The sequence below is a fragment of the Aotus nancymaae genome, unplaced genomic scaffold (genome assembly GCF_030222135.1).
Source record: "Aotus nancymaae isolate 86718 unplaced genomic scaffold, 86718_ANA_hifiasm-v0.15.2.pri h1tg000030l, whole genome shotgun sequence".
In the NCBI taxonomy this organism is placed as follows: Eukaryota; Metazoa; Chordata; class Mammalia; order Primates; family Aotidae; genus Aotus; species Aotus nancymaae.
The window spans coordinates 20,246,675-20,261,362 of record NW_026988443.1 but is presented as its reverse complement, the minus strand read 5'-3'; the positions used below and the strand labels follow the sequence as shown (position 1 = coordinate 20,261,362).

General features: G+C 39.6%; 1 protein-coding gene across 1 annotated transcript; it reads left to right on the top strand.

Moving 5' to 3' along the window:
* Positions 1-11,526: 11,526 nt before the first annotated feature.
* On the top strand, positions 11,527-13,665 carry LOC105727959 (tudor domain-containing protein 3-like). The gene is given in 2 exon segments (XM_064382946.1): positions 11,527-12,803; positions 12,805-13,665. Coding segments are annotated over 2 exon segments (1,602 nt in total). The 5' UTR covers positions 11,527-11,801; the 3' UTR covers positions 13,405-13,665.
* The last annotated feature ends 1,023 nt before the right edge of the window (positions 13,666-14,688 follow it).

Sequence of the window (14,688 nt, the reverse complement as noted above, 5' to 3'; positions counted from 1 at the left end):
CTATAATCAAATTTGTATTTAAAAATCCCTCCCACTGTAGTGTAGAGAATGCATCTGAATGAGGCAGGTGTTCCTGGGGAGAGGCTATTAGGAAGCTGCTGCTGTCTTCCAGATGAGAGGCAGCAACAGGACACTGATGGGAGTAATGGAGAAGGAGAGGAGTCCACAGATGCAGGAGACACTTAGGAAGAGCAGATGGCAATTGATTGGACACAGGGTGCTTTCTAGGCTTTGATTTTTTTTCTTACGGGTAAGATTTTCTTTATCTTAATAATGTTACCTTCTATACAACAAATATTTTACCCCGCTTTTTTAAACACAACGAGTTTGTTATTATTTACTGTTATTAAATGCTGTGTATTAATTCCTTAAACTTATGCACATAATTTAATTTCCAACCTTTTACTAATAACATGTCATTCCTTTGGGCATAAAGAACTGTCTTTATATTCCATTTTTTTTTTGAGAATAAATTCCCAGCACATAATTTAATGGGTTAAGGTATATAATCTTATTAAGATTTTTATGAACATAAGTGGATATGTCTATTTTTACATCATAGTTACATCATTTCTTTGGGGAAATGGCCTTATATCAGGCTAGTGATGTTGAGTTATTTTCATCATAGAAGGGACAGTGATTTGTCTTCACCACAACAGATGCATATTCTGGATGTAGATTTGTCTTTCCTGCCCCTACAATGTATTGTCAGAACAACCATCTATAGACTGACAGAATATTTTATTCACCCCCATGGAATAACATGCAACATTACTTCGGAACATAGGAAACTCATTTTACAGCAAAAGCAATGTGGCAGTTGGCTTTTACTCTGGAATTCAATGACCTTACAATGTAGCCGATCCCCTAAAAGCATCTAGCATCCTAGACTGATGGAATGACTTACTGAGGACTCAGTGATAGGGCCTATTAGGAAAAAACATTCTGAAAAGTTTGAGATTATATCTTAAAATGTGCAGTATATGCTTTAAATAAGCAACTAATATATGGTGCTATTTCTCCCACAGCCAGGACATATGGGTCTGGGGACAAATCCTTACTATTGTACCCATTCACAGTTTCAGCAGTTGCAGAGGCCATTTCAGGCTTATTACATCACTAAACCCATGGGAGGAAAAAAGTGACCATTCTAGCTAGATAATTGATCTTGATCATCAATAGAAAATCTGAGTTGTCTTCAATAGGAAATAGGTCAGGGAGGAGCAGATTTGGAACCTGGAGGATTCTCTTGGGGAAATTTTAGCATTTCCACGTGCAATAGTAACAATCAATGGGAAATTGCAGCAACCAAGATAGAAAACAAAACAACCAAGGATTTACACCATGTAGAAATGAAGACTGGGGGTGCCTACCTAGTAAAGAACGTTGATTAATGGAGATAATGGATAAGGGGAACGTGAACATGGATTCAGTCATAGGGGAAAGAAGTTGTAAACAGCAACCATGGCCTAACGAGCAGCTACAAAAATAAAGACTGAAATACATGCATACATGCCCCTGTGCACATGCACACACACACAGAACTTTTTATTTCACTTCTCTTCATCCGTTTTCTTTATTATTTTATAAGGCATATTAGCAGTGGTTCAGAGCACATGTGGTATCCAGTTCACTTGTTATATTTAAAGAAAAATGTCCTTAAATAGTTTTGCCATGTATACCAAGGCAGAATAAATGAAATGGAAAAGTTCAGAGAATATGCACAGAATTAAGGGGACATACTGCTTTCTGGAAGAATTGGTGAAGTGCAGAAAGAGTATCCCTGTCTTGAACAGCCAATGGAGAACAGATTCCACCTTAACATAAGAAATAACTTTCTAACAGCACTATGCAGGAATAAAATGAGTCTCACCATCAATGTAATAGGCTTCCTATCACTGGGAACCCAAACAATGCTCAAGGGGATTGATGCATTAAGTGCAAGACTGCAAAGTCAAACAGGATATCATTGTTTTCCATTTAAGGAAAATAATTCTCAGAGAGGTGATGTGATTTGTCCACTATCACACAGCTAACCTGGATAACTTCTTCTAATACCAAGATGTTGTTTTACTTTTTATTTGCTAATAACCAAAGAGGAGGACCATGAGGAAAATTAGGGTTTGTTTTTTCCTTTTTCCTTTTTCTCCATTAGAATTTTAGCTCTTCTGGGAAGTTGATGAGTTTCTTTTGGGGATTAGGAAGCTTATGTTGGGCTTACATTGATGCATATCCAAAATGCATCATTATTTACTTCATTAACCTCTAGAAATTTATAGAAAACCGGCATATTATTAACAAAACCCAAAGTCAATAACTGTTGTCAATATATTTCTTATATTCTCACCTATTCAGTCACACACTGTACGCAGGTACACAGCACATGCCTCCTCCCACAACACAGACATACACTCACACATCAAATACTATTTTCATTAACGTGTGTTTGAATTAAAACATTGTTCTCTTAGTATTGTGCATACTGATGAATTTTTGAAAATGGAAGGTGGCTAAACTAGATGCTCAGATATTTTTGTGTACAGCAATGGGTCTAGTTCTCCAATCAATCCAAGGACACAGAAAGATCATACTTCCCTGCACCTTTGAAGTACAACATGACCAAGCAACTTATTTTATCTAATGAAATATAACTAGATGTCCAGGTCACCTTGAAGCCGGATATTGAGACGCTGATGTCATAAGTTAGTGAAGCCGCCATCAGATTGGATCCTTGCAGGCCTACAGAGTGCAGAGGACCCTCGCAAATTTGACTGGCCGTGTAGAATGTACAAGAAATAATTGTTGTTTTAAGTCCCTGAGAAGCTCAATTTGGTTGTTAATGTCTCAAAACCTAACCTATCCTGACTGATACACATGCCTACCAAACTCTATGCTAGAGATTGAATGCACAAAACATCTCTGTAAGACAAACCTTATTATTTTCTTTTTACAAGTGAGGAGTTTGAGCTTTAGTCATCAATAACATGCCCAAAATCACACAGTAAGTTAGAGCAGAAAGAGGTGAATGAGACAGTAATCCATGTTTCTAAGGAAAGACAAGTCTTTGTGTTTGTTACTAGAAACAATCAATTGTTTTCTCCAAAGGGCAACTTTGGGCTTTCCACGGGCTTGGAAAGTCCCCTTCCCTTATTAATTTATCTTGGGGCTTGCTTTGTACATAACATTCCTAAGATTGGACTCCTGATTGAGGTCATATAAGAGTGACTATGGTGGAGACAGAGAGTTGGGGAGGAATTATCTTCAAATAGATAAGAAATACATTCAAAATAAAGATAATTTCTGGAAAACAAGACCCAGAGGAAGCTGCAAATATATGCCAGTGCACTGCAGCTGCTTCTAACCTGTCTGAATTGTAGGTGATAAAACAGCATTGCAGGAGCGGATGAGCTCACATAGGTGAGTATACAACATTAGGAAATAAAAAGATAAGGACAAAACTTAAGGTATCAATTCTGGGGAATTTGGAAGAGCCTCATCATAATATTGTAAGTTAAACCAAGTTGTTACTGCCCGTTATGTAAATTTTCCAATAAGGAATGACAGACATTTTTATCACATAAAGTTTTATCACACAAATTCTCAAGCAGACTGTCCCATTAAAGCCTGTTCCTTACTTGACCTACAAAGATTTACACAAGATGATGGAGGTGCTTGCTTCTAAACATAGAAAACTAGAAACAAAAGATGTCCAACTTTTTTGTCTTCTTAACAATGTTGTCTCATCTGTAAAAACAAATCAACGAACAAACTAATTATCCCTTTACCTGAAATGTTCTTCAACAGATGATGGAGACAAATGGTTCCTAAAGACACATTGATTTCTAAAAGTGAACTATATAAACTTGCACTTTTATACATTAGAAAAATAATCTTTAAAAAGGCAAAATAGTTTGCCTGGCCAATAGCTTGAGGTAGGGCAGAGCAAGGAGACCCTCTGCTCTCCTTTGACCCTGCCTCTAGCCATCCACTTGGTCCCCTCTGAGGTGCCACCATACCTGTCCTCAGTGCCCTCTTCTCTTTCTCCACTTCCTTGCCTGATCCTGGCCATTTCTTTCACTTAGGACACTACGACAGCCCCATACTGGTCTTGCTGCCTCTGGTCTTCTCCCACCTCCCATGTGTTTCCAATAAATGACAAAATGATATTTTAAAATATCTTTTGGGTCACATCATCATCCTGATTTTAATCTCTTCCATGGTTCACTATAACCCTCAAATGAAATCAAACATCTCTTGGCTGAATACGCCCTTCCTGATCAGGTGTTTCTCTACCTTTTTTGTTTTGTTTCCTGGAACATGTTCATAAACACTTTTCCTTTTAATTCTATGGAACTACATGAAGTTTCCTCAACCCACCCTTTTTTCCCTCCAAACTCCTCCTCACTTCAAAATCCATACCAGGTATTTTCTTTTCCAAGAAGCTTCCCTTGACATCTTATCCCGTCCATCCTGGTTAGGACATATTTGATACTTTGTTTTGATTCACTATTGACTTTACCTTCACTGTTAGTAAATTTTGAAATCATTGAGATCAGGATATTAGTGTTCTTAATTTCCTATCACAGGATATAATATTAATATATCACATGAATGCCTGTCACATAAATTCAGGGAGTGGGGAGGGAAGAATGAAGGAAAGAAGGAGAGAAAGGAAAATAAGAAGTAAAAATATATTGACTCTCATGCTCTCTATCACTTGATCCAGAGTCCTTCCTCCCACTTCAGGGTCATTTCTGCAAATATCAATAGGTAAGATAAAAAACAAGTGGCCATGTGTTTTTAAATAGTTAATAAAAATAATATTCTCACATTATTTTCTTCAAATTAAGTAAGAACATTTAATATGGAAGTTTATATGGTTTGGCTGTGTCCCCACCCAAATCTTATCTTGAATTCCCATGTGCTGTGGGAGGAACCCAGTGGGAGGTGACTGAATCATGGGAGCAGGTCTTTCCTGTGCTGTTCCTGTAATAGTGAGTAAGTCTCATGAGATCTGATGGTTTTAAAAATGAGAGTTTCCCTACACAAGCTTTCTTCTCTTGTCTGCTGCCATGTGAGATGTGCTTTTCACCTTCTGCCATGATTGCAGGACCTCCCCAGTCACGTAGAACTGTCAGTCCAATAAAGTTCTTTCTTTTGTAAATTGCACAGTCTTGGGTATGTCTTTATCAGCAGCATGAAAACAGACGAATACAGAAGTAATAGAATTGATATAGTTAGAAGCTACTGCAGAGGTATTGGCAAGCTCAGAAACTGGTGCTTGCAGTTGGATGTTGATATGCTTTGGCTATGAGATTTGGCCACCCAAATCTCGTCTTGAATTGTAGCTTCCATAATTTCCATGTGTCATGGGAGGGACCTTGTGGGAGGTAACTGAATCTTGGGTGTGGGTCTTTCCTATGTTGTTCTCATAATAGTGAATAAGTCTCATGAGATCAGATGGTTTTGTAAAGGGGAGTTCCTCTACACAAGCTCTCTTTCCTGCTGCACTTCCTTTGCCTACCCAGCCATATGGAACTGTGAGTCAATTAAACCTCTTTTCTTTTTTTTTTTTTTCTTTCTAAATTACCCAGTCTCTGGTATGTCTTTATTAGCAGTGTGAGAACAGACTAATACAGATGTTAAAATAAGATGACCATAAAAATGACAATAAAATAGTTTGCTATAAAGTTACACAATTTTTAAATGGCATTCACGTGCAATAGCTCATCTGATATCCAGAAATACCCAGAACACTATACTGAGTAGATATTACTTTTATCATTCTACAGAAGAAGAATTGGAGATTCACATTTAGAGAAGAAGTGATTCCTCAAGGGCACCTTGCAAATCATTGGCAGAACAGGTGCCCATATGCAAACCCCTGGACCTCTCATCATTAAACTTCACTTTTCCCACACCCTCCTGAGCTATTTTGCTTTAAATAAAAAGTCAAGGAAATTTCCTTGGAATTACATTTCCCTGGGCTTGACTGCCCTTTGTTTAGGATTTTATATTCTGCTTTCTATACAGGTTGCTACAACCCAGCACTTACCCAGTAACCTTCTCCAAGGGAAAAAATAGCAATAATTTATTTGGCTTATACTTTTTCTAAGATCTCAAAATTACTGTTTTGCAAATATCTTCCCTGAAGTTTAGAGTGTATAAAACAAGAGTATATAAAACGGAAAGAAAGCCATTGGTCCTATGAAGTCAAGGACTTTTTCCATAATAATAAAAAATTTAAATAAAAATTTGATCGTAACTTGAATTCATGGAAGAATATTTGCATTAGAATGGGTGATTTATGCTAAAATATTTCAATATCTCCTGGGCCTAAAGACAACAAAATTACTCTTTTGTTTGTCCATTCAATTAATCATTTGGTAAGCATTAAATTCCTGCACTGCACCAGGCAAGCATTTTTTATATATAGGACTTGCTTATTTATAAGCTCAAAATCACAGATGTGGGGAGCATCGTATATCCTGTTGAATCTCTATTCCCTCTTCTTTCAGTGTCATTCCTGAATTCTCTATTTCCATGCAAGGAGACTCTTCTACTTAAGTTTGAATTGTTCTATTGATAAAAACTTCATTACATCTAGAGGTTCCTGAAGTTCGGTAGGTTGCTATATCCACCCTTCAGTTTTCCAGGGCAAAAGGACAATTCTCCCCCCAACAAAGCATGAACAGAAACATGGAAGGACAACTCATTAGACAACTTTGTAAAGCTCCCTGCTGGTACTGCACTGGACTGGCAGCCCCCAGTCTGGTTTCAGACAATAGAGACTCAACCACAATTAAATAGTCACAGAAACTCCTCATGGGCTTCTGCCTGTGCACATTCAGAAGGACACTAATTAGGTGGGGACCTCTTCCATGCCAAGCTCTCCAGGCATAGGGTTGAGGTGGGGGTGGGCTACATTGGATGATTCTCTGACTAGTAGCAGTGTTTGCCCCCACTAATAAAGCCCTAGTGGTGGGAGCCAACAGACTGCCTGCCTTTCCGCATCCAGGGGACTCCACTTTCCCCAGGGTAGGTTGCAGGGCATGAATGACCCCTTTGTCTTCATCTGAAATGTTTTGGCAGGGCTTCTAAAAACAGTGGTGAATGAAAAACGACATGGTTCTAATTGTTTTCTTTGGGATCAGACTGATTTCCTTAGGGCATCCACCATGTACATGTGGTGCCTCGAGATCAACACTGCCCTTAGACTTTCCAGATAAAGCCCCAAACTGTGATTTTTTAAGAAGTACCAAAATATATGCAATTGTTCTAAGAAATAACATTTTCTCTACCCAACTCTAGTAATCGTCCAGGTGAAAACATCAGGGTGTGATTTCCTTTCCAATTAAAAGATACACTGAGCCAAGACAAGCCACCTGTTTATATCAAGGAAGGTACTAAAACCTTCAGGGGAGGGCTGCAATTTCTTCGATGAAGGAACAAATGAATAAACAATACGTGAAGAAGAAACGAATGAAAAGTGGTGCAGGAAAGTGTTCAACCCTAAACTGTGCAAATATTGGTTTGATGTTCACCTTGTCCCAGGCACTAGGTCAGGATTTTTCAACTATTGACAATTTGGATCAGATAATTATTTCTGTATGGAGGGTCTTTCCTATGCATTGTGGCGTGTTTAATAGCATCTCTGTTTCCACCACTAGATACCAGTACCAACACCCCACCCTCGGCTGTGACAATCAAATATGCATCAGATCTTGCCAAATGTCCACTGTCTGCTGGGGGTAGGATCGGGAGTTGGGGAAGGGGGACAATTCATCCCTATTTGAGACTTACTGAACTATATAATTCAAAAAGGCAAGAATTGCAGAAACACTAAGTGGGAGTTGGCTTAAGAGTTGGCAGCTGGGTAAGAATCTCATCGTTGTCTCTTACTAACTCTGTGACTTTGGGCTTAATACCCATCCTCCCTAAGCCTTCAAACCTACTTCATAAAGTCTTGAGGATTAAATGAGAGACCCCCCTGTAAAGTGCTTAGCACAGAGCCAGGTACCCAGTGAGCTGAGCACACAATCAACGCTAACCGGCATCAACATCGTCCTCATGGTATTTCTGCAACTTGACACAGCAGTCCTCTCCTCTAAGCATAACATGCTCTTCTCATGCACCTTCTGAGCCCATTGGATGCTGTTTATGTCTGCCATCAATTCTAGAGTTTCCAGCCTCCATATTTAAGGCCCTGAAACAGTCGGAAATGAGGACTCTGGCATCACCCATGACCCCATGACTCCCTCCTGGGGTACACATGCCAGAGGCTGAGAAAGAAAGATGTTTCCCATGGAAGAAAAGGCTGCTGACATTTTAACAAGCACATTTGACAGGCCTTTGACCAGCCAGGGTCATAGGTCAGATTCCTGGCTTTCACATTTGCCTTCCTCCGAAAGGAAAAGCCCCATCGTGCTAACGTTTATCTTCAGCCTCTGGTTACAGCCTGGGATGAATGAGCTGTCCCAGCAACCTGGTTGTTGCAAAGGTTCCCACACATCATGGTCAGTCGCTTCTGCCAACAGCCCCTCAGTCAGTGTGGCTCAGGATCCAGACCTGCTTCTATGCAGCCTGCAGCCACTCCATTCACTTTTCATCAGCTGCTCTCCATCCTCACCTTTATGTTTTGTTTAAGTCTCTCTGTGCTCCATGGATTGGAGATTTGAAGAACCCTCTTCTCTACCTCCTATCTCCAGGGAATCCTCCAAACCACCAAGTCATATTATTTTTCCAGACTGCAACTATGACTGTCACTCCCTTGTTTTAAAACTTTTCAGTGGCTCACCATTTCTTTTGAACCAAAGTCTTCAGTTTGCTATACAAGCACCTGAATGCCCATGCCTACCTCCCTTTATCTCTCAAGAAGTATTTCTCCCTTCTCACTCCCACTCCCTGCCTGAATCACAGGAAAATCAAGCCCCATTCCATTCCCTGAAAATGTCCTACTCCTTTTCCAAGTTGATTCATCCTCTCAGCTCTACACATAGAGTACAGGGCCAATAACATCATCAAGAACCAGCTAAAGTATTTAAGGCCGGAAAACACACATGTATTGAATAATATATTTGAAAAGAAAACTGTGAAATCAAAATGAATAAACATTTCATTAAAGAGTCACAAAACAATACAATCTAATTAGTCAACTGTAATTCAACTCATGTAATTCTATATAAATATAATAAAGATTAAATTAGATAAATAAAATAATTTGTTTTGACACAATTGAAACAAAATTTTAATGTGAGATGTGTTATTATGTATTTATATTTGGTATAAAGTGAGATGGGGCTTCAAGATGAAGAGGTTTTAAGTGTTTCTTGCAATCCTGGTTCTTTGAGCACATTCTTTCTCTGTAGCATGTGTTTTTTAGTCTCTCCATCTGGAAAACTGTTTCTAATTCTTCAGAATTAACTTAGGTGTTGCCTCCTGTAGGCAGCTTCTCTGAGGTCTGTTTCACATGGCCAGCCTTCTCTCTGTGGTCTCTGTGCTCCATCTTAGCACCTCTCATACTGTGTCGGTCTGTATCTCTCACCAGACTTTGGGGGTTAATGAAGGAGAAGATTGTGTCTTATTCATTTTAAAACAGTTCCCTACTGCCTGGAACTTTGCATAAAATGAATAAATATTGACTATATTTAATAAATAAATAATAACCACTACAACAATTACAATGTTGTAATTTGGGTACCCTCCAATGGCAGACCCATCAAGAACCTCAAGAAATAAGTTCACTTTCTTACTTTGCTGTGGCCACATTAGGGTACCCTCTGCTCTGAGTGTGAGTCAGGTCATGGTATGATAGGTTAGCCATTAGCTGGACAAGTGGGTCATCGATCATCAGAACGACCAGATTTCCCTCTCCAGACCACCACATGGAAATAAATGAGACAGGCCTGCTCTCAATTACTGGTACCTCCAGGACCTGACATAGCCAACAAAGTAAGATCTCAAGGGGGTCCTTGGGCTTAGAACAGGGAACCAATTATACTAGGGTCTCAGTGCAAATGAATGGCTTTTGTGGCTGAAGAAATGTGAAAGTGAAACACTGAGCACTTCAGGCATTCTGTGTCCAGCGAGGCGAGCATTCTTGGCTATAGTGCCTAAGGGGACCACATAAATTTCACAAGATGTTGTTTATTTCTCCTTTTTCAGGGATTTTTGGGGATGGGGTAGGAGGCAGAAGAAGCACGTTTTTGGTTCAGGAACCAGAAGCTTTGTTTCTTTATCATTGCTCAGAAAAACTGAGGGAAGCAAGCACACGTAGGGTAGCAGGGGGGAAAAAGACCTTTGGTGTGAGCCAGACTTGGTTGGAATCCTAGCTCTGCCACTTGTAAGTGGTATGATTTGAGGAAAGATCATGTAATTTCCCTGAGCCTCAATTTCCTCCTTCATTAACTGGGTGTAACATATACCTTGAGGATTTGATATGCTTTCTGCAGTTCATACATTTAATGCCAAGCATGAGAACATCTTCATGGTTCATGTTCAATAGTCAGTGCTGTTGTAGATCCTGTGTTGTAGATTATACAGGTGGTCATATGTTCATGTCATATGTAGATCATGTGTTATAGATCATATGTGTGAGAGTGATCCTGGCTCCATCACCACCACCACTACCCCTATATCCCTCATTCCTTCCCCTAGAATTGATTTTCCATCTTTGGAAACAAAATAATAAGAGAAAATAGTACATTCCTGAGGATGCTAGCTCTTAGGGTCCCTGATTTTAAGTGCATAATGGCAATGAGCCACACTGCAAATTTGGGGAATAAATTTCCTTTTGTGTCTTCCACCAGTTGACAGAAGATGAGAACTACTCATACAAGAAAGGCTTCCAAAGAGAGTGGGACATCAGGGAGAGCCTGAAGTAGGAGTTTAGTTATAATATCAAATGTACCATCTACCCACTGGAATATTGCTATTATTGGGAAATCATAGCCATAGTGTATCAGTACAGTTTTAGAGAGTTACACTATCTACAAAGTGCTTTAACAAATAGCACAGAAAGTGACTTTAACAGGTGTGGCACTTGGGAGGTGTGCAAGTTGTATTGGCCTATGCAATTCCACTTTGACTTTTTAGTAACTTGAAGAGGAGTGGCGGCATCTATCATTATCCTTGTTTTATGCATGGGGAATTTTCATCACAGAGAGGTTAAGTGATGACATCACACTGCCAATAAAGTCACTGAATGAGGGTTTGGACCCCACCATCTGTTTGATTTCAAAGTTGATATTCTACCCCAAAAGGACTCACTTGGCCTTAGAAGTATGGTTATCAGAGATAGTAAATGAAAATGCATAATGCCCAGTAAAATTTGTATTTCAGATAAGCAACAAATAATTTTTACTATAAGTACTCCCCGAATATTTTTAGCATAAGTATAGCCCAAACATCACTTATACTTTTAAAATGTGTATCTTTCGAGCCCCCCACCACCCCCGGCCTAAGCAGCTACCATGGACGAGGTCCTTGGCGTGGCGTTGTCCCAGGCTGGTTGGTATCTTTCAGATGAAGGCATTGAAGCTTGCACAAGCTCTCCTGACAAAGTCAATGTAAATGACATCATCCTGATTGCTCTCAATACAGATCTGAGAACAATTGGCAAGAAATTCCTCTCTGCTGACATCAATAGTGGAAAGGTAGAAAAGAACTTATCAAAACACAATAGAAGCAATATTGGAACCGAAGGTGGACCACCTCCTTTTGTGCCTTTTGGACAGAAGTGTGTATCTCATGTCCAAGTGGATAGCAGAGAACTTGATCGAAGAAAAACATTGCAAGTTACAATGCCTGTCAAACCTACAAATGATAATGATGAATTTGAAAAGCAAAGAACTGCTGCTATTGCTGAAGTTGCAAAGAGCAAAGAAACAAAGACATTTGGAGGAGGTGGTGGTGGTGCTAGAAGTAATCTCAATACCAATGCTGCTGGTAACCGAAATAGGGAAGTTTTACAGAAAGAAAAGTCAACCAAATCAGAGGGAAAACATGAAGGTGTCTATAGAGAACTGGTTGATGAGAAAGCTCTGAAGCACATAACGGAAATGGGCTTCAGTAAGGACGCATCGAGGCAAGCTCTTATGGATAATGGCAACAACTTAGAAGCAGCATTGAACGTACTTCTTAACAGCAATAAACAGAAACCTGTTATTGGTCCTCCTCTGAGAGGTAGAGGAAAAGGCAGGGGGCGAATAAGATCTGAAGATGAAGAGGATCTGGGAAATGCAAGGCCATCAGCACCAAGCACATTATTTGATTTCTTGGAATCTAAAATGGGAACTTTGAATGTGGAAGAACCTAAATCACAGCCACAGCAGCTTCATCAGGGACAATACAGATCATCAAATACTGAGCAAAATGGAATAAAAGATATTAATCAACTGAGATTTCTTCCTCGAAATGATACCAGGCAGCCAAGAAATGAAAAACCGCCTCGTTTTCAAAGAGACTCCCAAAATTCAAAGTCAGTTTTAGAAGGCAGTGGATTACCTAGAAATAGAGGTTCTGAAAGACCAAGTACTTCTTCAGCATCTGAAGTATGGGCCGAAGACAGAATCAAATGTGATAGACCATATTCTAGATATGACAGAACTAAAGATACTTCGTATCCTTTACATTCTCAGCATAGTGATGGTGCTTTTAAAAAAAGAGATAATTCTATGCAAAGCAGATCAGGAAAAGGTCCCTCCTATGCAGATGCAAAAGAAAATCCACTTCCTCAAGAATCTATAGATTATAATAATCAAAAACGTGGAAAAAGAGAAAGCCAAACATCTAATCCTGATCATTTTTTATGACAGGAAATCACGAACAATAAATAATGAAGCTTTCAGTGGTCTAAAAATTGAAAAACATTTTAATGTAAATACTGATTATCAGAATCCAGTTCGAAGTAATAGTTTCATTGGTGTTCCAAATGGAGAGTTAGAAATGTCTCTGAAAGGAAGATGAATAGGACCTATTAAGCCAGCAGGACCTATCACAGCTATACCCTATGATGATAAAATATTTTACAATAGTGGGCCCAAAAGAAGATCTGGGCCAATTAAGCCAGAAAAAATACTAGAATCATCTATTCCTATGGAGTATGCAAAAATCTGGAAACCTGGAGATGAATGTTTTGCACTTTATTGGGAAGACAACAAGTTTTACCGGGCGGAAGTTGAAGCTCTTCATTCTTCGGGTATGACAGCAGTTGTTAAATTCATTGACTACGGAAACTATGAAGAGGTGCTACTGAGCAATATCAAGCCCATTCAGACAGAGGCATGGGAGGAAGAAGGCACATACGACCAAACTCTGGAGTTCCGTAGGGGAGGTGATGGCCAGCCAAGACAATCCACTCGGCCAACCCAGCAGTTTTACCAACCGCCCCGGGCTCGGAACTAATAGGAAAAGAGTCTTTGTGAAGAAACGAGCTGGTGACTGAAACAACCTGGTCGCAACCTGTTGACCTTCCAGTTTCTCTTCAGAATAAGTAGCACCTGTGGTGGATATTATTATTTGAAGAAAGAAAAAGCTGATTTTAGGGTGGAAAAAACATTCAACTCACACAAAGAATGGGAAAAAATACTGAGTTAAATAAAGCAAATACCTTTTACAAGTGAAAGGAAGAATTTCTTCTGCCATCAATAAAACCATTGTGCTATTAAAAAAAAAAAGTGTATCTTTCTTATATGTAAATTTAACTAGGCATCTTGTATTTTACATGACAAACCTTCTTAAGAAGTTTGTGTCACATGAGCATGTAAGGGGTGTTATGTCAGGGCTTTTCCAGAGACACCTGAGGTGGTGCTCCTGGAAATGTGCCATTCATAAATATGAACGTTCTATTTGCTATTGAAAGACTTTTAGAGAAACATAGGCAAAGGAAAGCTCCAGAGGTGATTTAGGATGTGTTTTCTACATGAATGTGATATGGATCTAGGTGTGCAGAGTGAGAAATCCAAATCAAAATTGACAGTGGGCAGACAACCTTGACCGGCTAAACTCAGGGTCGCTAAGCCAATCTCATCCTGAACTCTCACAGGTCTCACTTGGAAGCCAGAGCAAGTTGCTGACCTAGAACCTGATGCTTACTGAAACCCACCTGTAGGGCAGCACCATGCTGGCACTTTATGGCATCTCTTTCAGTCTCCTGGCATTGCTGTGAAGTGGGTGTGGTCACCTCATTTATGGAGTGAGAGATTGGGATGGAGAAGCCAAGGCCACGGCTTATTACTGGTAGAGCTGACTTTGACAAAGCTCTGTTTGAACCTATCTATACACAGCATCATATATATGGTTCATGGAAAGTCAGGGAGCCTCAGTCTGATGACTGAGATTTTATAGGTATATGTTGAGTAGTCCCAAGTGACACAATTCAAATTGCTCCTTCTACAGACATTCTGCCTGAATAGTCTCCTGTCTGCTCATCTGCACCTTTTTTGACTCATCCCTCAAGGCCCATGTCATCCCTCTCTGTCATTTCTGAAAATTTTTGGAGCACTGATGCTTTCCATAATACAGGAACTCCTCCTCTACATTTCAAATCACTCTCTGGCTTGGCTTCCAATGGCTTTCAGATTTGACCTCTTAACTGCAGGAACTGGCTACTTCCTCTCCCATTCTGTGTACAATGCCTTCTACCACTCCTACAGATGCCACATAGCATAGTGGATAAGAACACCGTCT